Genomic DNA, 27,049 nt, shown 5'->3' on the forward strand with positions numbered 1-27,049 from the left:
CGTATTTCTATATAATGATTATATAGTGATGGATGTATAGAACATATAGTGACACAGTTACCAAATTAGTTATAATTTTATATATGCATATACACATATAACAGTGTGGTTGTACAAACAGGATAGTCATGCAGTGATTATATAGCAGATCATTTCATCTTATTTTGTGTAAAAACATATTGATTGGAGTTGAGAAGGGTAGGAAATGGGAGGTGCAATTATTCAGGTAACCAATCTAAATATTTATTTTGGATTTTATCTGTGCAATCCAAGCACCTCCCAGTGCTGGTGAACGCAAATGCTCACATCCCTGTGAGGAACCAGCTATGCCCCCTCTGCTTGTGGGAAAGGGAGGAGCAGTACAGAGGGCTGTCCTCTGGCAGGACCGAGGTGGCTGCCACCCGTCAGCCCTCCTCATCTCTCAGGGACCTTCAGCAGCATCTTCACTTGTCCCAAGTGCCCTGCCCAGGCAAACGGGCCACACCTGCACACGTGGAACGTATGCTCAATGCATATAAAGTACTTTTAATACAATTTCTTTAGCTATTACTTATAAAACAAATGTGTACTCATCCATACTTTGGCCAACATTTATTTTACTTCTTAAAACTGCACAACAAGACATCATTTAGTTTAAAAGCATACAGGAAAAGTTTGCAACTGTTCTATCTAAATAACGAATTTTAACATGCATTGTATGTTTTCCAGTGTGATTACCTCAACTGTTAATACACTCAGCATCTTAATATACTTCATTCAGAGGTTATCAATTGTTTCATTTTATAAAAGTCTATTTGTTCTGATGTGAAATTGTAAACTTTCAAAAGATGTGATTCTGTCTTTCTACTTCTTTTACAAGTAAAATGAACAGGCAAGATATTTTGCACATGAATAAGAAGGTTGAATTTTATTTTTTTTCAAAGGTAAAACATAAAGGGAAAAGAAAAAAGAATTCCCACTAGATACTACTATTAAAAAGCTTGTTTATAGGCTATGTGCTAAAGGAAACTACTCAAGAACAATCCCTTGTTACACAGAGGTTATGCAAACGTTGTCAGGTTATATCAAACTTTGTCTTAAAGCAGTCAGGCAAGCTAAAGTCATCTCTGAAGAGATTCAAACAGCACAAATTGATTTCCCAAGAATTATAAAAATAGTTGCATAAAAGTAGTCAGTGAATGTTTGTTTGGATAGGTTGTTCATCCTTCCTATGTGTGCACTATCACTTATGTCTAAAACATCTTGTGCTGAGAAATGCTATTTTTCCGCACCCAATAAAAGGTACATATAATTTCAGGTAATTTAGTTTCAGATAAATTAAGTGAAAACTGAAACTTCTCATCTAGGCTCCATTTCCCACAAAAGCTTGGACCAGTTGATCTTCCAAGGTCCCTTCCAACCTGAGCTGTTCTGTGGTTCTATGAAATGACATACAGCACAACTATTTAAACTGGTTTGAGGCTGTGTGGTAAAACAGCCGTCAATCCAAGAACTTGATTCTCCACACAAGCAGTGCAGTGCTCAGAGGATGCCTTCAGGTCTCCCTCTTGGAAAGGCTGCTGTAGATCTGGGGTGAAATCCTGTCCTTGCTGAAGTCAAGTGGAGCCTTGGAAGAGAGAAAGAAAGATTGCATCTTTTGTTATTTCCCTGCCAGCAGAAGAGTAATGTGAGTCTGGCTTTCCCACATACAAGAACTGCAGGCAGTGCTGATGCAATATTCCCTGCTCTAGTCTTTGTCAGGGTTTTAGTTTAGAGCAGCCCAGGTGAACAACTGCATATTTAAAAGTAATCATCATTCACATCTGCTAAAATCATTTGCGGTACCTTGCATCACCATTTCAAAGACAGGATTTGAACATAGCCAGAGCAGTGGAATTATTTACCACGTGCACCAGCTACTCATATCTGAGCGAGCAGCCCTATGGAGCGTGCAGACATAGGCAAGTCGAGCTTTGTGCTGCTTTCCCCCAAGCTAGTTGAATGTGGGTTTCTACTTCATTCTTTATACGTTATAAATAAGAATCCACAGCAATGATTAAAAGCGGACAAAAACCTGGCTACATGCTCATTCAGTGGATGTGCTCTAGGACCATTCCTGCAATATAGTGGAAGAGAGTGGGAGATTTTGCAGAAAAAACAGCATGTCAGAATCAATAGCTGTGATCATCCTGCAGTAACTATGCTTAATGGTCACAGGCTATGTTCTTCAGAGTGGATTACAGAGGCAAGCATGTGAGCGTCTGCTACGAGAAGATAAAGAGTACCAGTTGAGTGAAGATGGTGGTTTTGCTAAGTAATTGACTTCCTTGGCTGCCCTACGTAAAAAGCTGAATTCCCCTGGTAAAATTTGTTTTCACAATGACTGAGTCAAGTGGAAATACACAATGAGAAATGGGAATAGGCTTTTAAGATGCTCAAAAAAATGTTCATCCTATTAGCAATACAGGCACCAGAAACAACAAATCTAGGCACAATAATTGAAGATGTATAATATACCTAAGTCCACCTTTCAGATTTACAATAAGACAACTTAAACTTTTAAAAGTCACCCATAGGCCAGTTCTTATTGTTTCACTTTGTTTCACTTTATTTGTGACAGTGGAGAGCTTCACATTGATGCCAGTCATCCTTTGCTGTCTATCTTGATCAGGTGTGACATTCTGTATGTACATATGGCCACACATCTATCCCAGTTTCAACAAAAAGACATAGAAAATGTTGCTTTTGTTGAGATAATTAAAGCACACAGTACTATCCTTACATTTTGCACCCACTAAATTAAGCATTAGAAGACGCTCTTTCAGATTATACATGGTTTTCTTCTGTAAAAACTAAAAAACTAAGCACCACGTGAACCAATACCTCAGTCACGTTTATTGTCTTCCAGTGATTTCAATGCCTTTCTGTTGTAATTTTCCATTCTAAAAGCAAATGCTTTATCTGAATCTTTTTCCACTTTCTTGCATGGTGAGACTTATGTAAAGCTTAAACATGAGTAATATGGAAGGGATTGGATCCAGGATATATTCTTCAAATGATAGAAGTTCAGAATATATGAAATGAAATATGAATACATTAAATTCTTTGGAATGCCGCTGTAGTGAAGTATATTCTTTATCTACCTTTTTCTTACTCTCCATTGGTATTAATACATAAGCAGGGAGACCAGAACTGCCAAAAGGGATCTGTCAAATGCAAGATGCTTCAGAATGATTATCTAAAAATATTCTACTAGATGCTATTCCAAAATACTTGAGCTATCAATGCATTGCATATCCCACCGCATGGCACTATGTAGTACAGCTGAGGGCCACTGTGGAGCAACCCCTTTGCATTTCAGCAGAGATGTGCACATCTCTTTCCTGGAAAGCTCTCTTTGGGGACCAGGTGGATTTCACGATCTATTCAAGTAATAAACATAGCCCAGCAGCAGCAGAAGCATTGCCTGAGAGATGAGTTCTTTTCCTAAAGTATATTCCCTTTTCCTCTTACACCAGCAACACACTAGTGGCATAAGGAAAAGCTACCAAGCAGGAAGGATGATGACAGGATGATGTGACCCTGCACAGGTGCTGCGCTGGGGGGTGGCCCAGAGCGGCTGCACCACGCTGAGGTCTTCCCCGGGGAAGATGTTTAATAATGTTGTTAATAGTGTATTAGTAGTTGTACGATGGAGCAAGCAACTGTGAGGTTCATCCAAAAATCTGGCTATTGCTGGCAACTGCAGCCTGAGACATCTGTGTGCCAAGTTCATGTCTTTACATCAGCCAGCGCAGCTCTATCTATAACTTTTTATTCCTCTTTTAAATAAAGAGGTATTTCTTATTTCTCCTGAAAGATTCTTTATAGTGAAGGACAGCAGCACAATTAAATTTACCTTTTTTTTTTTTATAACTAATATTCCAAACAGCAGTATATCAACAAACTAAATGTTCCAGGAGATAAGCACAGATGAAATCCTGTATCAGCCCTAGTAGAAGGTATATTCATTGAGTTATTCAGTTATTAGCTTGGGTGAAGGATTCTATTTCATGAAAACTTCTGAGATTTTAAAATTTTATTTTCATTCTGCAAAGGGATGAAAATGACTTCTCAAACATTGTCACAAAAATGGAATTGTTGAAACCCCCTTGTTTGCCAGCTGCACTTTCCTAACTGTACTATATACTGACCCGAACCATGGGACACCTCTGTGTCATCTCTGTTCTTCTTGCCAAAGAGCTAAAATCCCAGTGACAGATCATTCTGAGTTTGTAGTAGGAACTAAACCTGGGTTTAAAGTAATGTCAGAAACTTCAGAGAAACAGAATGCTTCTCTTGTTCTGCCTTTTGGCTTATTTTCATCGTGATGAAAAAAGCAACAGTGGCTGGTCACACACAGCACACTGCCAGGCTTTGGAGAAATTGCTGCAAGGAAATGTGTTATTTGTAAAAATGCCAGAATACATTACAGAATGCCAGAGTATTTGAATTCAGATTTTTATAATAAATTGTAACATATTTGCTTTATTTAAAAAAGCAAGGGAGTGGTCAAATTCTTCCAAACACAGAAATGCTAACCCATTGCAGCAGTCTGCTGGCCTGGGAAGGGTGCATGTCAGCAGCTCAAGGACCAAAGTGGAACAGCATTGATACGAAACGTACAAAGCCCAAAGTGGCATTGCCAGGACTCAACCATCCCAGGGCAGAGGGGGTGGCCGCGGTGTGCATGGGGTGCAGAGAATGCTGCAGCTCAGCCCTTATCCTCACCCAAGGGCCAATGAACAATTGCTAGCATGCTCCCAAGTCACATAACAAGTTTTGGGTTATTTTGACTTGTTTTCTTCTTGCTTTTTTCACGTGTATTTTCTTTCTCTCAAATACTAGCTGTTATTCCTGGCTAAATGGGAAAAGAAAAGCAAATCAAAACAAACCCAAGTTATACATATGGGGCTACAAGTAGTAGCCACACTGGCAGAAATATTTGAATTGATGCTCATTAACTACTTCTCCACAGGAAATAGGAGGCTGAACCCCATTGGCCTCTGCTGCAGCCAGTGAAAAAGCTTGTTCCCACCAGCAAATTCAAGTTTGATTGTTCTACATCAATACCTTCACCCTTGATGTTTAGAGGTTTGTGCTGGGTGGCTGTGGGAGGAGGTGGGATCCCCGAAACAGGGGTCAGGGAGCTTTCCCTAGTACCGCCAGAGAGAAGCGGGAAACCTCAGAGGGGTATTGCTATTTTCTGTTGTCAAATAAAAGCATTTTCTGATGGTGAGCAGTGTGGAGGAAGAAGAGATTCAGAATTGCATTCCAAATAGGGTTTGGCTGGGTTTTGCAACCAATACAGCATAGCCATTCCCTAGCGCTGCACAAGGCAGGTTCACAGCCAGATTGATCTGTCTCTGTCAGATTTGCCCACTCCAGTCCCTGCTGTGCCAACAGCTCTCACTGCTGCAAGGGATAATCCTAACCAGTGACACAGAAAGAGCTCTTTACCATGGGCAGCACCTTATTAATACTATAAGAAAGCATTGCTGCTTTTAATTATATGGGCAGCGGGGGATGCTTTTCCATAAGAAATGATGCAAAAGTTTGTTTTTCTGTCAAAAATACTCCAACAACGTGTCTTTTGCAAGTGGTGGCAAAACAGTGCTTGGATAACCATAGATGAGAATGTTTGAGTGGGGCTCGTACTTTATTCGTTTTGCTTTGTTTCGTTTTCACCAAGCTTTAAGAAGTTTTTGTGTAAAAGGCTGGTTAAACTACAAGCTAGTAACTTAGTCTTCTTGGTTACGCATGCAGGTACCTCTGTGGCTGGTTATTTATTTATAAACTTGCCATGTCTGCTATAAAAAGATTTGTAATACCCCAATAATAAATGCATTCATCACCACATCTTCTGTAATCACTGCAGTTCCTGAGCCGCTATTTGGCACTCATTAGCTGAAACTCCCATTCACCTATAATTTATGAGAAGCATACAATTATGTGTTATCACTACTTCAAGTGATTACTACACTGTATGTTTTTAAGATAATGGCATGAAACCCTCCATGATGAATTACACCTCTCTAGGTAGCTTTGCTTCTGTCATTAACTCTATTATTTTACTTAAACCAACCTGGAGAGAATTGCATTGCAGGGTTGGTATTACCTTCTCAGGGAAGAGTCCCAGGTCAATACTGATCCAATAAAGGACATGACACAGCACACAATTATCTCCCACCTTGTCCGCCCTATCTACTCTTCGTGTAGATATTATTACAAGGAAATCCTAAAATGCAACTTATTTTCACTCAGAAAGAATGTTTTTTCATTAAGCCTTGTTAGGAAAAAACCAACCTATTCAGGAAGAAGATGTGAAATATAAACCCTGAATTTTTATTTCAGTCCCTGGAGTCCAGGCAGCCACAGCCTGCATCACTAGTCTAGTGATGGAGAAGTGAGAGGTGAAGTTATCACAGTTCTGCTGTGGAGCAGAAGCACCCATGCCTTCGCTTGTAGACAATTTTTTCTCAGTATGTTTGATGAATTTACGCCCAACAGCTGAGTAGGTAGATACAACCTCCCCATTGCATTGATTCTGCAAGCAGAATAGACAAGATATCCCAATGTTAGGAGGCAATGCATTATTTGGCAGGTCCACTGCACTGCATGGTCTCTGTGTCCAACATAGCAGCAGAAGGGAGACAGCAGTATTGGGAGAAACAACTTAGGCAGCCATGGAAGGCAGGCCAGGCTCCTTGCCAGCAGAAGGGGATCCACCCCTGCTTGTCAAGCTGCTGGTGACGGGGTCTCTGGGCAGCAAAACACAGAGAATCATTCAACAGAGCACAGATCTAGGAGAGGTTTCCTACAATTTTCTTTTTGTATAACTAAAGGAATGGTAAATAGCATTTACTCTTTGTGTCTGTCACATCCACCTTTTGCGTTATTCCAAAACAGTGCTGAAGTACATGCAGAAATGGAAGCAGATCAAGTTTATGTCGAGGAGGTCTGTGCACATGAAAGGTTGCGTGTCCTCACCCGTCCACTCACCTGCCTCCTGCAGACTTCCCTCGATACCATCTGCTGACACCGGGTCCTTTTCCTGGGCTCAAAACTCACGCAGATATTTGCATTCAGTGTGGTGATTCTCCAGATTTCTTCTGTTCAAAGCTAGTCAGGGCTGCTCCATGCTTCCCAGGTGCAGGAGATGTCTGTGGGTGCTCGCAGACCCTGCTTCCCCAAGCCTGTCTCCTGCAATGTGCGGCAGCTGGGGGGAGCCACGCATCGCTGGGATGCAGTGCTTATTATCAAATTGCAGCATTGATGTGGATGTGCAGTGCAACAGCCACCCAACACTCATTATTTTATCCTGAGTGCACATTACTGTAATAGTCTCCCTTGTAAGCCCTCATTTTTTTGTCAGAGCTTATTGCGCTAGTGAAGAAACCTTTGTTTCATTTTAGCATTAAAAATAAAGACTAATGTAACCCTTCAGAAACTAAAATAAATGCAGTTAATTAGTATCATGTCTGGTTTAATTCAGTTATATATTTCTGGATGTTAAAATCCTTCAATAACATGCTGTGATATTGAAAATTTGGACAGTAATGTGGTACGTTCACAAACCCAATTTTTTCTCATCCTCTAGGCCTTTGCCTTTGCGTGGTTTCAGGGCTTTTGTTGCCTTTTATTCCTTTAATTTGTGTTTTAGTGTTTTGTGGCAAAAAAGCAGGGGGGCGAAATTGCCATCTGGTTTGGCTTTCACCATCAGAAGAAAGAGCTGACTTCTCTATTCCTATAAAATAAAAAAAAAAAAATGGCCGTCAAATTTTCAAAGGCCCCTTTCCCTTAAGAGAAGCACAAAAGAGTAAAGACAAACCCAGGCAGTGAATTATTTCCTTACTTTTCCACATTAGCAATTTCTTCATCATAATTTCTGGAAGTCAGTGCTTCTACATCATAAATCTTTAGGAATTAATAAATATTAAGTGCAGCAGCCAGCAGATTTTTAATATTTCAAATAATATGATTAAGCTAGGGGTTACTCTCTGAAAATACAACCAAGACTATCAGAATGAATAATACTGTGTGATATTGTTTCTAGCCTGCAAAGAAAAGTATTATGTGCTTCCATGAAATAATGATTAATTCTTAAATTTACAGTATGCTGTTTTGTTCATTTTAATATGAAAATATAGCTGTGAAAAGAGGTAGGAATATTTTTGTATAAATCAAAACCACAGACAAATTGATTTCAGTTGTGATTCTAACAGTTTCTCTATTCTTGCAATGGAAAAAAGTAACTTTATGGCAAGAGGGAAATGCACATAATGATCATGACTGGTGGTTATGATGAATGGTAGAGGCCAGGAAGCTCCTGTGAAAGTAGTCTCTTGCCTAGATCGGATGGATTGCCAGGTATTGAGGTTGAAACCCTTTCAGATTGAAATACAAATAACATCAACTGTAGAGCAAATTACTTTTAAAATCTTGTAGAAGAATAAACACTTCCATTATTAATTACTAATATTTTACTGATTTTCTATAAAAATGTTTCAGATGTAAGGATTAATTTGTGTTTCATCTGTGGATGGATTTCCAAGAATGTCTTACAATGTTCCAAAACAGCAGAGTTTATAAAATGAAGAAGTTGGAGGTGTATGATAAAAAGTTTCACTTTGCTTTGGCTCCTAGTCATTTTGCTCTGCTCTCTCCCTCTCCATCTTGTCTTCTCTTCATCCCCAGGCTGGCAGGTACCTGGCAACTTTGTCATATCCAAAAAGAGAGCAGAAAATCTGATGAGTTCTCATGGTTAATAAACCACTTCTTGATTCTCTGGTGCAATGGAAGAGGCATAGGAGCAGAGCAGCGAGGTTAATTATGCTAATTACTCATGAAAATTCAGGTAGCATATATTCCCATTTATTTCAGGCAGTTTGCCAGATAGAAAGCTCATATTGTTATCTGCTTCTTTTGGAAAAGTCCACAGATCAGCAAATATTTAAAGAATTATCTTGGTCTCTCTCTAAGTTTACAGATCTCCAGTTCTAAGCTGCTGTTTCAGAAAGGAATGTAATGCACTGCTGAGAATTGCTGGAAATAGAGGACAGTAGGTTTGGAAGAACATTTTTATTGCAAGGAGATAATCATGAATAAATGCATTGATATGAGGCTAAATAAATTATTTGACTGCAAACACTGGGTAAGGTGTCTCAGATGCATTCAGTCTGTTCACTTGAAGGGAAGGAGATTCTAGCACATAGAATCATAGAATAGTTAGGGTTGAAAGGGACCTTAAACATCATGTACTTCCAACTCCCCTGCCACGGGCAGGGACATCCCACTGGCTCAGGCTGCCCAAGGCCCCATCCAACCTGGCCTTGAACACCTCCAGGGATGGGGCAGCCACAGCTTCCCTGGGCAACCTGTGCCAGTGTCTCACTGCTCTCATGGTGAAGAAATTCTTCCTTATGTCCAGTCTAAATCTGCCCTTCTCCAGTTTATACCCGGTCGCCTTCTTCCTATCACCACAAGCCTTTATGAACAGCCCCTCTTCAGCTTTCCCGTAGGCTACATTTGCTCCTTTGCTGTCAGTGATTAGTCTACTGTTTGCCTGAAGATGCATTGGGGCAGAGGCTGTAGGAGGGACAAGGTGTGGTTGGACACTTGGTCATCCCCACTCTGTGCTGGTAAGAGCATGGAAGGTTTTCCTGGAGGGATCCTCCCAGGTGGCTTTCCCTTGCCTAAGGTGCTATGGTGGGACTTGTCTCCTCTGGCAACTCCTTCTTGGTGCTTGGGGTGAGACCTCTGGAGAGGAGACACATCGCATCCTTTGATCCCGAAGAGAAACCTTGCTCTGAAAGTGATTTGGTGCCAACTACAGTTTATGGTGCTTAAAAAGCAGAAAGCCTGCAGAGCAAAGAACAAGTTAAAAGGGCTTATTTGTGCCTGTTAAGACCTCAATGTATAATCAGAAGTCCTCCCACTACTTGATGTGAAAAGAGAGAACAACTTAGACGTTTGAACCTGGTGGTTGTGGAGCAGGAAAATTGGTACCAGGAAATGAGGGAGGAGTGAGGGGTTTGGCAGCCAGGCAGATGAAGAGATAGATGATGGGACCAGAAGCTGTGGTGGGGCTGGGGCACACGTGCCGCCTCGGAGGTGGGGTGGGAAGGGGGCAGTTCATAGGGCCACAAAGCAGAGTCTGCAGTATTTTCAGGACCTAGAATGTTGCAAAGTTCACGAATGCTTTCTGTCGACCGGTGGCTGCATAGAGGAGAGAAAAGAAACTGAAATCTATAGTCGATCCATCAACACCACTTTTTTCTCATCCCAGCTTCTCCAATGCTGTTTCAGAAACACAGGGCACGGATTCATAGAGGGGTTGGTACCGACTGTGAGCAGGAGAGGGCAGGCGCCTCAGCACCCGGGCTCAGCTGGTGCTGGGAAGGTGCTGTTCGTACTGAGAAACCTCGTCCCAGCTCAGCTGAGTGCTGCTGTTATTCCTAAAGCAGAAAGCGTTTTAAAAGGTAGATCTAAGGGCTTTGACATACAATGCAGATGCCAGGCAAAGCAAAGCCAGTTGTTTATTTTAAGTCTGTTTTGGCTGCCTTGAGACAAAATTTTGGGGTTCTGGTTTTAAACTCTGTTTTAAAACAGCTGCTTGTCTCATCTATTTCACGCAACTCCTGTTTATCAGACTTTCCTGACAGCCCCGTGCACATTTCTGTCCCATTCACGACACAACAGTCTCCCTCTGCAGGAGAATTTAATATTTGCATGTCTCATAAGTAAACTGTTGCTTTCGGAGGGTCACCTCGAGCTTCAGGCACTGAGGCAGTTGGGGCTTGGCGTACACCATCCCAGTCACCAGCCATCAATGCCTCTGCTCCTTGACGGTTTGAGACTGTTCGGTGAATAAATAAAATGCTGTGATTGTAATGAGCCGCTGTACAAGTTTGGGTTTTTTTTTTTTTTTAATGCAGAATTCCTTTTAATGCAGAATGCCATAGTAGACTTAAGAAAACTGATTTTGAGGGCAAAAGTAAAAGGATCACCTATTATTGTACCTGAGCTATTTTTACTGTTCAGAGAAGTTTCTTTAGTGTAACAAACTTTAAGATGCTATTTGTAAGAATCCATGGAGAAGCTAGAGAAGGCATTTATGAGATCAACAGTAAAAGGACTTTGCAAAAGTTCTTAGCAGGTTTGTGATGTGATTTTCTAGTTCTGGAGCTCGGATGTAACATTTTATGTTCTGATCTTCTGGGTGTTTTTCTAGGCTGAACCCTGACCCTGATGTTTCTGTCTTCCCTTGCTGCTGAGCTCAAAGCCAATCTTCTTTAAAGTAGAAAAATCTTAGCAGCACTGTTTTTTGCAAAGGCTTTCTATGTTTGAAGAAAGTGGCTATAATGCAATGCCAAAACCAATTTCACTGGAAAAAAAAAGACGCTGTAGTAAGCAACAACAACTCTGTTAAGTGTTTCGCATCTGCTCTGGTGAATACTCACCCACCGCAGGGTGATGGAAAGGGGATGCTATCATCCCTTGTGGGTGTTACAGTCAGCCTCTCCAACACCCAAAGCACCAGTTATATTAAAAAAGTAAAAATCTTCAAGTCAAATTATTCTAAGTTTTCAGGGAAGAAAAAGGATTCCAGGACTTTCTATAAATGAGATAGAACTTTTAACCTGATCTGCCATAGGATTACTCCATTTAGAGGCACATCCTACGTAGAAATGAGTCATATTCTGACCTGGAATATATGTCTCACATTTAGGAGATGTGTTTTACAGAAGCAGCATCTCGGTGTTATGTCACTTGGTGTTGCCAGAGATGTGGTTTGAATGGTTCTGCAGCTGGGCAGTGCAATAGCTCCCAGATGGCATTCCCCGGCCACCTGGCTTTTCCATGGCTTCTTGTGCTCACTTCCTACGGTCCCACCAAGGATGAGGTAGGAGCACTAAATATGGAGACCTATGGGGCTGAACGGGTGTATTTAAAGGGCTGCATGGGATGAATTTACCTACGGATTTATAACAGTTTTAAATTTTCTAATCCTTTTAGCTTTGCGATCTGCGTCAAGTAAGTAGTTGCACAAGAGGTGAGGATAATGATAGCTTTTGGTCATGCTTGAATGAAGATTTTAATTGTAAGTACTGCCCAAGTTCTCTCCAGAAAGTATATTGCAGGCTGTTTGGAGATAGGCAAATTTCAAACATTCTTGTGATATACGGTACATGGGAATGCTTTGTGTGCAATCCTGAGCAGTTTGTTTCAAAGGCAGTAAGCTGGGAGCTTCAGTGCTGGCTGCCCTATGAAGGTTCTTGCAAAAAGAGATCACGTGCGGTTTTAATTAAGGAACTGAGAAGAACTGTTTTTTACAAAGATTAATAGGTCTATGTTTTAAGTATGGCGAAATAATAGACTAGAGAGCTAGAAAAGTTGGAGGTATCAAAAGAAGAGGACTAAAAGCTTTAAGGAAGCTGAGTAAGACTATATATTTCTGTACTTACAAATTACAGAAGATAATTCCCATTAATAATGAGAAGAAAAATAATAAAATGCCTTCAGCCGTATATGACAGCTAACATTAAAATCTATTTTTTATGCTTGTTGAGTAGAGAATTTCTGATTACAATCATCAGTTAAAAAATAAATTGGTCTTTTTTCCAATCTTCTAAGTTTAGAGATAGGATCATTATCTTCTGAGTTCAGCTACAATTTAATCAATACTTTTCTAAGCAATGTAAAGGTTAAAAGAGCAAAAGTTGTTTTTATTTAATAATTGCTATGCTTTCTTTAATTGTGCTACAGTGTTGTGATTAACTTCTAAAAATAATTGCTCCTATGCATAAATTTTAAGAATTACATTGCAGAAAATGTTGTCATGATGTGCAGGAAGTTTAAAAATAAAATTTGAGGAAAAAGGGGAAAGGGAAGGAGAAGGAAGGCCACTAATATTTGCAGTTTCTACTAGCTGAAATCTTTTCAATAAATTATTTCCCATACATTACTGCAAGAGATGTTTTACTCTAGGACTTTATTGAACATCAGCATACTTTGGCTTGAATTGTCCGCCAATAATCAGCGGTTCCCGCAGCAGACCTCTGGCAGGAGCAACTGTGCACATTCAGTAATGTGATCCCATAGGGATTTGTATGCACTGATCTAGAACTCCGCATTGATCCAGTGTCATTATTCTGTGTACTTACTGTACTTAAAACTAGAAGATGAAGAGCTGGGCTCCTCATTTGAGGCTCAGAATCATCCCGAAGGAATTGCAGAGGAAGGCTACCAGCTTTTCATAGGTTCACATGAAATCAAAACTCTGCTCAAACTCACTTCTCAGGTTAGCTAAAAGCTTGTGTTTAAGTTCCCTGAAATGTTTGCAGACAATGGGCAAATCTTTCCAGAGTGCAAACCCAAATTTTAAATTTTTAGTAGAACTTGACTTGACAACTCATCTTTCAGGATTTGTGACACATTTTGCTCAGACTGCTTCAGTCTTAAAGAAATGGAAGTTTTCACGGACGACTCTGGTTAGTATTGTCCTGTACGCATGCACCCCAGGCACTGAGCATGTGTGTTGCATCACCCGACTGAGCTGCATCCTGGCAAATGCATGGCAAAAGGCAGCCAGACAGGTGGAATTTAGCCGTTCAGCTGCATTCCCAGTAGCTCTTTGTGAGGTCTTGTTTCTTCATAGCTGCCATTCCTCCCCTGTCCTCACCAGCGATTCCTGAGTTGTCGTTGGGTGTTCCCCAATCTCTGCCAGCACCGCAACATGGAGAGGGACACAGACAGACAGAACACGCACATGCAGGAAGGCAATTTGTCTTCTTGTAGGAGCTGAAACATCGTGCAAGTTCAGGCAAAAGAGCCAATGTATTTCCAAATATGTTCATGTTCATGCAATGAAAATAATACAGTTATCGCTTCTTATCTACAGCTTAAAAAATATTATTCTTAGTTAAAATTAAGAGGTGCACCCAAAGATCATGTAGAAATACAATTGTTGGGACAAATACAATTGTAGGGAGAAATACAATTGTTGTGTACGAGGTCAGTTGTGGTGTTCTAGTCTGACTCCATATGCACTGGCTTGATGCCATGGACTTGCTTGTGGTTGGTATTATTCTTGCTCTCAGGGTTTATTCTCTGCAAGTGTTCATCCATACGGACTTGGTTGATTTTGTCGCACAAAACATATGTGGAAACACTGCCTTTCATATAAAATTATAGAGATGTGGGGATAAAAAAAGACTAAATCTTCATTTAGTGGGGAAAAAAATCCTTATTTGTTCTTATTTTAATTCCTCTGCAATAACCATGGTGCAGAAGCATTGCCTCCAATGGCCAGGCACACACGTAGGTGAATGTGTGGTCCAAGTTGCCTGCAGAATACACTTAAGCAAGAACTGTGTTTGCAGAAATGAGTAGTGATTTGCAAACAGAAAAGAGTTAAATTTGTTAGATTAGAAAACATTTCTGAGATTAATCATTTGATTGCTTCTTCCATTGAGTAAATATGCGCTTTATCCATTGTATCTCACGTGCGTAGTGGGAAAATACAGCATGTTGGCTGCTATTTAATTTGAAAGGTATCCTGTGCAAAATATTTCAGCCAAATTCTGCAGAATTTTCAAATCAGTTAACTCCCACAGCGTTAGGGAACTTGCAGGGGTTTTGAATAAATGTAGAGGAAAGAGTGCTTTGGGGTACTGAAGGAGATTGTCTGAGGTAAAATATTTAACCTGTTTTTAAAAAGCTTTATTAGGAATATCATTTTCAGTTTGCAGCCAACTTTATTCCTCAGTGCAATATGCTTAGTCGGGGTCAGAAGAAAACACTGGATTGTTACTGCCTAGTTACATTTTCAGAAACACTTTTTGTGGTTTTGTTTTCATCAGACTTGAAAATCTCCCTGAACAAGAGAAAATCTGTTCCATATTTAGTCTTTGGTTTTCATGTCTTATATGGTAGTTGTATACTGCACACAATTTGTTAATTAGTGGGGTATAAAATAAAGTTGATTTTAGCAGGTTTTCATCTCTATCCACAATGCTCACGCAATTAATAAAGCAAAATTTCTTGTTAGTTTTAGAAATTTATTTTAAGAAAATACCTTTGTATATCAAGTAAACAGCAAGAGGTCTAGTGTTTCTTTCTGTACTGCTGTATCTTGTTTTTTTCTCAGCAGTTATCAAAATGGTTGTGTTTAGATGAGAAGCTTTAGGGAATATTTAGGGGTTTTGGAGCAGGCACTATGCAGAAGCTGTGAAGATGCTATGGAGCTGCCATGACGGCAGCCTTGAGCGCCGCCCTTCTCAGCATGGTATTCAGGTGGTTTTCTTTGCGTCTGATGAGAATTCAACTTTTGTCTTCAATTAATACCAAAAATTTCAACTTTTATTATCTCTTGGGTTTGTTGTGGGATATTTTTTGAAGACAGGTTCATTTTTTTTTTTAATAAAATGCACAGTGAGTGGGGGATTTGTAAGGTGAGGCTGATTTTGTGTGCTAGGAGAGGAGGAGGCTGGTTTCCTCTCTTGTGGGAAGGAGCTGTAGTGATAATGCTTTCTTGCATGGTTTTGGATGTGTGAGTGTGTATAAACAATGAAAGAATTAAGTAAAATGGTAAATGGTCTCTGAAACTGCAAGTTACCTTCAAAAATATTAATTTATAACTGATGGTATCCAGCTGCTGCAGAAACAAAACATATTGTAGAATAACATCAATGAATCTGAGATCTCTCTGCTTCTCTCCAGTCTTCTGTTCATTAGAATCAATTTGATAATGTTCATAAGACTTTGAAAGTGTCTCCTTACCTTCTCCAAAAGGGACCAGACTCCACAAGACTCTTCCTGCAGGCATTCACAAATGTCAGCTGCGCTCTCAATCCTCAAAGTAATACTTCCCCACGACATCCCCATTCTCTGGTTCAGAAACTGTGATTTTTTTTTATCCCATATCATAGGCAACTTCTCTCAAAACCCATGTTGAGATCCTTAATTAAATATCTGAATAGTTATGTTCATGATTCATTTCTGAAGAATTCCAGCCGACGCGTCTAGTTTCTTATTCCTAAAGGGAATGTCATTTTTCCCCTTAAACAATAACACCATATGCTTAAGCTCCAAGATCACCATTTTCCCCTACCTAGCAGTCTACATAGTTGTGCTATTTTAATGTTTTATCAAAGAGATGAAATCTATTGCATTCTCTTCTTTTGGGTTTCCTTCATGTAAAAATCCTCTATCAAATAAAAATGTCCCATTAGTCTGTTCCACTTTGTATTACATTCCTCTAACTTTTAAAATTGTTTTAAAGCCTTAAATTCTATTGTGGCCATGGTGGTTAGCCAAAAATTTGCCTGATTCACTCTCCACATTTCCTTAAACATAGGTAATACATTTATGATCTCCCAACCATATAGCATCTTTTTCAGATTGCTTTAAAAAAACCCATATGCTCCTGGATTTGCAGTTCTGTGCTCTCAAATGTGGCTGCACTAAGGTTTTTCTCTGTCCTTGACTCCATTAGCTGCTTTGCCTTTTCCTTCGTGCTGGGTGTCACATTCTTTGTGGAAAACTGGAGTATAGTGCTCATTTAGCTTTTGAGCCATAGTTAAATATACTTAACGTCACTGCAGACAAGCTCATTATTTTTTTTTATCAGCTCGTGGAAATAAAGTTTCTTCTGCATGCTCTGTCTGTCTGTTTATTCCCTCAATTCTCAACTATGGAGATGGAGTATCTTTGTTGGCCATTCCTCCTGGACACATTTCTCCCAGCCCTATTTTCCCATGCTCTCTACTCAAGTTATCACCATTTTCTTTTACTCTGGCTTCATCTCCTGTCTCCGGTCCTATTTTCATGACAAACATTTCCTTGTCTATTGCAAAGCGGTACTTGAAGTATCTCCAGTGTTTGCATTCTTCTTGTTTTCTCATACTTCACACAGTCCTGTGCTCTGCTGGTGTTTACTTGTTTTCTTCCTATCACTATGTTTTCTTTCCTCACTTGCTGCTCTTTCACATGTTTTCCTGGCTCTGCACAGAAATCATTGTTCTGGCTGAAGCTTAAGAGAGCATCCCTACACTGCTTTGCCTAGCATTGCTCTCACTGTCAAACACAGCCAAGTAGAATATAGACTGTGTGGTCCAGGCATCAGTTGAGTGAACAGTCAAAATGTTCATGGGATTGAGGGGTGGTCTCTTGTGCCCTTTCTCCTGCTCAGCCACCTGCCCCTAATGTCACTCCCCTCTTTCCAGAAGACGGAAGTGTTTGATGACTACTCCCAAGCCATCTGTTGACGTAAAAATGAGAACAATTCTTGGGACTATTTTTGTCCTACCAGCCTGCATGCCACTGAGTGACCACTCCTTTACCTCTACCGGTACAACAATTCCTCAGCATCAGCATAGCTTTGCATCCTCTGGCATCACCTGGATTCCCCCCCGGCCACCGCTCTGCCCATCTGAGGTTCAGGAGCACCGCACTCTCACACCAGTGCCATCTCATCTCTGCAGAGATGCTGCCCCAACAAAAGCCTGGCTTCCTTCTTATTTAATTAATTATCCTAAGAAGTGCTGTCTGCATTATTCACTGTCTTCTTACTGCTTTTTCTGCTAAGTTTTAGTAGTTGCGTTTGTTGCCATGTTATTGTTAGGACTTGTCAGTGGCATTTAGTAGCATCCTTCACAGTGCATTTCTCCTCATCCCAGTGTTCAAGTGAGCAACTTAAGATGGAAAGATATTGTAGAGAGAAATTACAAATGTTTCCTAATATGCAATACAAAATATTGAGAACAGGAGCATGTTGCAGTGCTTAATTACCTGAGTAGAAGTTATACTTCTGCTATGCCTGGGTGGCTTTCTTTTTTGTTTGCATATCTACAGAAAAGATTTTCAATTAACATTGACCTTTAATACACCAACTGGTTTTTGATTCTACAGATGGTGAAAAGGACTACAAATTAGATTTTGCAATATACCTTGTTCTTTATATTTCTCAGCTGATTACTTTCAGGCAGTTTGCGGTGCCTATGCTGGTGCATTCAGCTCAAATTCCCTTGCAATCTCTGGTGCCATGTTCAAACCCCTGAGATATTGTGTAGAAATGCTTCAAACTCTTCAGACATACGTGTTTTCATTTACCAGCTGTAGTTTTTACTCAATTTAAAAAAACTCTGAAGCTGTTATGGAGGAATATTTTTGAACTAAAGTTTAGAAGGAAAGGAATCTGTCTGGGGTACCTTCTGATTTTAGAGGTGTTGTTATGCACTGAGCTCCAGTTAAGGTGTATATTATACCCCATAGAACACTATTTTTAGGTTATTTTTCCTAATAATAATTGTAGAAAAGCTAAAGTGTAGCACAATAAAAAAAATGACATTTGCTTCAGTCACTGCCATATCACAAACTTTTAAAAAAATATTTAATAGAACCACACTTTATATTTTTTTGTTGTTTTCAGCAGGGAAATCCGTCCTAATTGAATGCATATTTGCCTTAAACTGAATGTCTTGAATATGATTAGCAATGACCAATCTAATAACCTTTTGAAAAGAAAAAAAAATACTGCATTTTGATTCTAATATGTCATAGTTTTTTCTGGAAAAACTCTCTTGGTTCCTTAGCTAAGCAGGCAGAAGTTTATTGTGTCTCAAGAAAAGGGCAATAATTTTGCACAGGCACACATGCCCACTGCTGATCCTTACAGGCTAAATCTGAAACAGCAAAGGCTGCTCCGATGAAGCCATTGAGTCCCACTGAGAAATAACTGAAACTCCCTGCTCTGCTGGCCACTCGCAGCAGGAAAATTAGAAAGAACATAGCAGAAAAACGTATCTGTTTGTTGTTTGTAAGACTGGCTTTTGATTTTACGTGAATTAACAAATGACTCCTGTTTAGAGGTTCAATTCTTATAATTATAGATGTATTAATTCTTAAAAATCAGTAGTAAGTTAATGGTATTTAAAAGCTCCTATATTTTCATACTTACGGCTTCACCTTCTTTCCTAGGTGTTACTTGGAAGATGGAGCTTCAAAAGGTGCCTGGCTGAATCGGTCAAGTATTATTTTTGCTGGAAGTGATAAGTGGTCAGTAGATCCTCGAGTTTCAATCGCAACAGCAAACAGAAGAGAATATAGCCTGCAGATACAGGACGTAGATGTGACAGATGATGGTCCATACACTTGTTCTGTGCAAACTCAACACACGCCTAGAACGATGCAGGTGCACTTAACAGTACAAGGTATGTGTTTAAACCAATTACCAACTGTTATTGGAGATGTACGGGTAAAAAATGTGTTTGTAGAGGGGAAAAGTCAGCTAAGCACATTTTAAATTTCTTTCTTTCTTCCTTTCTTTCTGTCTGTCTTTCTGTCTGCCTTTTTGTCTGTCTTTCTGTCTTTCTCTCTCACTTTTGTTCATTTTTCTTAGATGTATATGTCATTCACTCTGGGCTTCTGCAAGTAGATAACTAGCCCAGAAGGGTCTCCAACTTGCCAAAATCAAGTTTAAATCCTTGTTGCTAGTCTGCTGACAACTGAACAAGATATAACAATATAAGAGGAAAATACCAGCACAATAGTTGTACTGTGCGGGTATCAGTCAGTTTGTATAGATTTCCTGGTGGGCTCTAAATGTGGTTGCTTTTCATGGTTTTCAGCCTAGGCGCTATGCAAAGATGCATGCTCGGGTACTGAGTTCACAGAAGGTTTACAGCCTTTGCATTCTAACATTAACACCATATGTTGTCAAAACATCTTCATGTAAACTTTAAACAAGTGAAGAAAAAATAAGCTCACAGAAGAGCCTAAAAAAATAAGTTGGAAATTAATTGCATGTATAAAACATACAAACATGAGCTTAAAATTACTAAGCTAACTACAAGTATATAGAGAAATAATAACTAGATAGTTGAAAATATGCATAATTATTAAGCAATTGCATTTATATCTTCAGAAATGCAAAGTATAACCTAAGGCTTTAACTTATTAGTCTTTGGTGTAATCATCATTAACATTTTATTTTGCATTTTTATGAGTAATAAAGCTGTGAATGTAAAACAGAAGAATTTAAATGGCAATCTCTATTAATCCATATGGCACACCAAAATCCTTTACAAATATTGTGTATGAAATGCTTCTTAATCTAATTATTCTTTGCAACTGGACCTTTAGACCCTAGTGGTTTGTAAGAATGTTAGACTGTTGCTTTGTAAGAGCCAAGCGTATTTGTTTCATAAAGATCATTATTTTTTTAGTACACAGCAAAAAAGCCATTCTTCAGTCGTTTTTATAACCTTCCTCAGAGGTGGCTGTTGCGTAAAGACCCATAAACATACTATTTAAGTGGGGGGATTGGGTGGATTTTTTTCTGGATCACGGAAGTATTTGTATGCTACTGATTTTGAAAGCTGGAATGAAGAACCTGTGACAGTAGCAACTATTATTTCAATTGTGTACATATATTCAGTTACTCCAATATTTTTTCAGATATATTTTATGTATAAAGTAGGGATCATCTCCAGGAAGCACAGCCTGAAAATGTAATTTTCAAGATAATGTAAACACCTACCACTATCCCTGTATTCTTTCATGTGTAGTTCTCTTAGCATTCAGCAATAAGGGAAAGCTGCTGAGCTCTCTGCTTGTGGAGTATGGTCCTGCAACCGCTGAGCAGCGGAGTGGGATCAGCAGCTCTGGAAGATGCCCCATCCCATCTCAGTGATGGCTGTGGGTATTTATTTCCATTCCAGCTCATATGTTAATGTATATATTAATACAGATATTAATAATTATCAGTGGTTCTATGGATGCTCGGTGGATCAGATATGAGTCACAACAATCACTCATCCCACATGGATGGAATCTGACCTTGAATCAGCTTAGGTTTTGCACAGTAATTTGGAAAGAACTGCATCACGCTTACTACTGTCATTATCTACCCAGTGGAACTGAAAAGGACTTGTCCCTGTAAGCATTTTTAATGAAGGTTTCTTCATACTTACACTTCTAATAAAGCCATCTTTTCACCTCCCATGTGCTGCGACTTGGGAGGTAAGGATGCAAGATTTATGCATCCTCTGAGATGGAGATTGACCTGTCTAAAAGTAACGGAGACTGTGAATGAAACCTCACACAGTTAATTGGTGCTATAAGCTCATATATCCTTTCCTACTTAATAGAGTTCATAGATATAATATAATAATATTTTATGGAAGCAGTTTTATGTTTACTTTTAATATTGTTCATGGTTATGTATTCAAAGATTAGAAACAATTTATGCTGTTAGGGAGAAAAAAATGAAAGGAAAAACAAATCTTTTGCCAAAGTAAAATCGTTCCTTCAGAGGGCTGAGCTCCTTTTACATTGTGAATAAATGATCAGAAGCAGACCTAGAGCAGCACGTGAAATAACAGGAAAAAAGTAAATTTAAAAGCAAATTCTTAGCCCTTTAAATTTCCTCTGCCCTACAGGCTGTACTCTGTTGAGTAACATTGGAAGAAGTATTTGTGCTGAAAACAGCAGAGCTGGAAAAGCCAGGAGTGTGTGCAGTGTGTCACAAATTAAATTAATAAAGATTTACATTTCATCATAAGCTCCCAAATAAGTTCAAACTCCAGACTGCAAAATTATTTGCTGTGAAAGTCCTCTTTAAAAGCTGTGTTAATCTAACTCGCTCTCTTTCTTTCTTGGTGTGTATGTGAGGTCTTTCTTTGCGCACAGATTCAGTAGCTGTCATTTTGAATATCTTCTTTGCTGTTTGGGCTGACAGTTTCTGAACATATTCATATACCTGTTTCAGAGAGTAAGTATATGTTAATGGGTTAAAGATGCCTTCATTTCCATGAGTAAACCATAGAAGGTCAAGAAATCTAATCCAAAACCCCAGCATTTCTGCCAGCCCTGACTAAGCCTGTAAAGGGCCTCTGTTTTGTCCTTGACAGTTATGAGGTTACATTCAAGAAGTTCATCCCACCTCCCATTCTTTCTCTTCCATTTTCTGCCTCTTTAATGTAGTATCCCAAAATGCAGTTTAGGCTCCATTGCATTCAATATGGTACACTCACAGATCAAACCACAGATCTTGTGCACAAAAAATTCCTGTCCAGTGCCATTATCAATGAATAACCAAGGCCAAAGGAAAGAGGCAGCCCTCTCCATCGCTGACCCATGTGTGCATACAGGGAGCGGTGAGATGTAGTGGGGTTTGTGAGTTGGCCACAGTCAAGTAAGGAATCTCTGGTAGAGTCTGAAGTTGAGTTTCAGTCTCCCAAATCCCTGCTCAATACTTTAATAAAAACACCAAGTCAAGTCTAGGTTACTGTTAGTTAGTAGTCAGTTACACCTTTTTGTACCAAGAAAATGAATCAAGATAGTTAATAAAAAAGGAAAGTCTTTATGTGTCTTTAGCCCACCTTTACACCAGTGAAAGAAAAATCAGATGAAAGAGAGGAAGATAATCTGGTTAACTTCATTTCAGTGAACTTATTAAAAAGAAGCAAGAATTATGAAGTAATTAATTAAGAGTTTAGGACATATGAGTTTGTAATCAACTCAGTCTGTCTCAATGCCAGTGAAAAAAAGTGAAATACCTCTTACCACACTGTATTGATCATAATTTTTCTAGGAAAAGATCATAATCTCTACCATTTCTAATCTGCCATTTGTTCTACCAAAGTTTAAATTGCAACCCCCAAGCTGTGTTCCCCTTTCAATTTGCAAACCATTTGAACATTTTTACCAATGTCCTTGAGAATTAATTTTGCTGCAGGGCAGAGCAACAGGTCACAGCCCCAAGTCTCTGGTTCTCTCCGTGTGTCAGGATGCAGTAATGATGCTGTTGCACCATGCAGGGAAAGGGTAAGCCGGGCTTCTCGTTCGCGACTCCTGGAAGATAGAGGCCAGGGTAGGGTGTTCAGAAGGACTCAGCCACCAAGGGAGGGCTACCAGGATGTTGAGGGGAATAAAGAACAGATTTGAAAGAGATTGCTTTGTTTAACCTTGTGAAATGAGGGCTTAGGGAGAATTTTGTTATGCTTTATTAATACACTTGGTGTGAATCCCAGGAAGGGAGAACAAGTGTATTGGCTAAGGGAGAGCACTTTTGCAAGACTAGGCAAATATAACATAGCCGTGAGTAAATTTAAATGAGGCATGGGGAAAGGTTGCTGGTCCATGTCATATTAGGAGGGGCCGTCTGGGAACAGTGGCTAAGGTTGAGAATGGTGGTTACTGCAAAGGTCTAGTGGGGGTGACCGTGAAGTCAATGAGTGAAGCTCGTAAGCTCTGTTTGTCTCCTTAAACATAAACAAGGAACATGCCCATGCTCCCTGTGAGAGCATTGCCAGTATCTGCTGACAGATTTGGTTTCCTGGTGATTCGGTAACAGGTCTCATTCCCTTTGCCATGCCTTCTCTCCAACTCCCCACGGTATGTGCTGCCCTTCTTAGGCCCACTGCAGTCTCTGCCCTCCCCTGTCCCACAGGCGCCCGGTTCCTGGCTACAGCAGTGCTTTCCATCAATACCAAAACACAAACACCAGCAAACTGGTGACACAGCATTTTCCTACATTAGTTACTTGACAACTTGATTTTGATTTTAATCTAGCCCATGCTGGGCATGTTTGGGGACCCTCCTGGGACAGATCCTGTAAGTGTGACACAGCATTTGCTCCTGTCCTGCCCTCCCTGAATCATCTCATATCTGTACAAAATTGCACTTGACACATTGCACATGTAAATACCTCAGTTATCTATCTAAATGTGTTATAGATTCAGTCAGAAACCACAAACTATTTTTTTATTTAAACAAATATAACATTTCCAAAGTAATTCTTAAGGCTTTTTTTTCCTGTTTAATCAACCTTCTTAATGTTCCCTAAATATTAATGTATTGATTTAGTCTTTGCAATGTTTGCAAAGTCTAATTTGTTTCCTCAATCAGGCCAAGAGGGACTTGGATTTAGAGCTAACAAGATAAATCTTACCTAAATTTATTTTAAACGGGACAAAATAAATATGCAAAAGACTTCTAAAATCATATAACAACCACTTTCCAGCTAAAACTGACAATGCATTGCTCTTTTAAATTGTTAGTGCTCGAGTAAGACGTCAGTTTTCATTATAAAATTAACTTGCCAGTGCCAGCCACTGTTATCTTCTTGTCCCTGCTCAGCACAAGAAGAAGATGACTTATAAAGTCATTTTGGAAGTGGAGGTAGCTGAGTGAGATTTGCTAAAGGATAGAGACTTCTCAATCAAACGTGCCACCTGCTCTGGCAAACAGCACCTTTGGACTTGCCGTTACCAAGGGCTGCATCCACAATCATTAATGTATAATTAATGATCCATCAGAATGTTTTTTCTAGGATCTGTAATATTTTTACCCATTCATTAAATTCCTCCCACATTTGTACCTCTCACAGTATTCAAATGAACTGCAGAGGCTCTCTCTAAAATATGTATGAATGGCTTTTAGCCTTCTTTAACAGTCTTAAATCATGGAAAATGTTTGCATTAGCAGGTGATATCATTTAAAAGGATGTAAATCGGGAATATTTTAACTGAAGGGGCTGTACTAGTCTGAAACCCTTAACTCTGCAGTGTTGGAGGTGCTTTACAGTCATGTCTGCAACTGAATTTCTATTAAAAGCCTGAAATTTCTGTCTGCTGAAATCTGCAGACAAAGGGTAGTCTACACAATATAACCATTTACTCTCTGGTAAGAAATATGTTAGTTCAGTTATATTTGAATTAAGTTGAATGTGTTGTTTTGTGACCTTGTGCAAGAGTCTTGCAAAAGGTGTGTTCAACAGAGTCCAAAGTGGTTTTCATCGAATTCTTGTATTATACAGCAATGCCAGAAGCAGAAGTAAGGAGGAAGAAATACAGGGTAAAACAAAAAATAAGTGCAACTTAAGTTAAAGAGCATAATAACGTAATGCAAATGGCAAAAATGTACGTTATTAGATTTCGATCTTTGTGTTCATTAGGTTAGTGTGGTTCTTTGTCCCTTCCTCTACTAAATTAGAAAGTTGTGTAAACAGCTTGATGCTTCCTGCTGGCACAGCATCTCTTGTCCTTTCTAAGCCATTCAACGGGTAAGCTCCCACCCTGCAGACAGGAGACCTCCTTCTAATCAAACAAACTTAACCAATTGGAAATGTTGTGCAAAACCCAAGTTGTAAAGAAGATTATGAAACTTTTAGAAAGAAAAAAAAATAAGAATAATTTTGGAAAGAAAGGCAATTCCAAATGAGAATTTATCAAAGAGTGAGCTGGTGCCTGTGTCTGCTCTGCACAGTGAATTTCTTCTGATTCTTACTGGCATCAAGGTAAATACAGATTAAATCCACTGGTTTGCATTAGAATGATCTAAAGTGAATAATGTGAACAAAAACTTTTCGACAGCTTTTATTTTTATTTGTATTTTTATTTTCATTTCTTTATATTTAAAGTGCAGATAACCTCCATAGTCTTTCTCATCTCAATGAAAAGGTTTTTATTAAGGAATTTACAACATGAAGTGTTTGAAAAATATGAAAATAATGTCATGCTTAGTACCTCTTGGTCAGCATGGTGGGTAGCCTTACCAAGGGTTTCTAGAGCTCTGAGAGCATACCTTTAGCCTAAAGTATCAGCATCGTGCTGAGCATTAGCAGAGAGAAGATGCGGACTCCATGACATCGTGTATCTGGACATACTTTTGGAGCTATGGTAATCCATTAAGCAAAAAATCACTCCAAGCAGAACTTGATGTGTAATTGCATCGTTTAATGCAAGAAATTATCAAGGCTGTCAAACCTACTGCTTTTTAAAGATTTTGCATTTATTGAATATGCTGCTTCCACTCAACTCAATGGCAAAAATCCTGATACCTGCACTCAGGCAGGAGTCAACACTTATTCCGAGCCTTGCTTGGAAAGTTAAAATTGAAACGCTGTTTTTTCTGGTTTTCTGTTGTACTACCTCAGAAACACAATTGCCATCTGAAAATAGAGTGCGGCAATGCAGATATTTTGATTATAGTTAATTTATTCAAGAGCAATTTCAAATGAGATCCTCCAAAACTTTATTTTGTAACTGTAATTACAGGAGTATTACCTTAACAACATAAAATTTGACTTATAACACTTTTAAGGGTTTGGTTACCTATAAGTACATGTTCCTCTGACTGCCTTTACTGTGGCCTCTATTATTCTTTCTCTGAATGCCTCTTTGCCATTCTGTTCATTCAATTAAAGGCAATTGGACTGGCTTGGAAAAAAATGAGATAGTAATTATTTTGTTATTCATTACCATCATTTCCGCATTGCAAGTGGTTTTGGAACTCTGTACCCAGAGTAAGCAGTTTAATATTTTATTGAGCTTTCTGCTGCCTGTCACAGTGACCACTGTGATTACTGTGACTTATGCAACTTTTTTTCCTATGGATTTCCTATTATTTCAACTTCCATAGTTTTAGGCTGTCGGTTGCAGGGGTTAAAAAAGGTGTCCCATGGTTAAAAATTTAATTTTTTTCTGTAGTGGTGTTAACAAAGAAAGATAAATAGCGTTGGCATGCACTGGAGACCAATCTCTGCAACTCTTACTCAGAATGCCATCTTTTTCATCACCTAGATTTGAAAGAGGATGTAAAAAACAAAAAAATCCCACCTAACTCTGGGTAGATGTAGAACATGCTGGTTTTGTTGTGCAAAAAGGGGTTTAATCTAAATATTTAGCGAAGTTGCCTTAAGGAGGTGAGAAACACCGATTATCCTCGAAGTCCCAACATTTTTGAAAATCCTTATCTTCTGTTTCTCTAAGATTGAGGAGACAACATTGTAAAACTATTTTAGGGTAAAAACTTTGGCACAGGGAGATTTTCAGTAAATTCTTCCTCACAAGATTCTAATAAAGGCAACAGCAACAGCACGCAGTATCAGGAACTATGCTCATTGTAATCAATATAAAAAACCATCTACTTATATGAAAGCTATTTCTATAAAAACAATAAGAAAAGAAACCAGGGAATAAAAAAAAAGGACATCAAATATCCTTCCATGGCACGGCTGTGTTCC

The 27,049-nt window shown here is 39.2% G+C and overlaps 1 protein-coding gene across 1 annotated transcript in view; it reads left to right on the forward strand.

The window, feature by feature from the left end:
• The window catches only part of NEGR1 (neuronal growth regulator 1), a 294,465-nt gene that overhangs the window by 120,340 nt on the left and 147,076 nt on the right, over positions 1-27,049 (forward strand). Inside the window, exon 2 of the mRNA XM_054073465.1 lies at positions 19,000-19,232. Within this exon, the coding sequence (XP_053929440.1) occupies positions 19,000-19,232 (233 nt within the window). The remainder of the gene's footprint in view (positions 1-18,999; positions 19,233-27,049) is intronic.

The sequence above is a fragment of the Cuculus canorus genome, chromosome 8, assembly GCF_017976375.1.
Source record: "Cuculus canorus isolate bCucCan1 chromosome 8, bCucCan1.pri, whole genome shotgun sequence".
Lineage (NCBI taxonomy): Eukaryota > Metazoa > Chordata > Aves > Cuculiformes > Cuculidae > Cuculus > Cuculus canorus.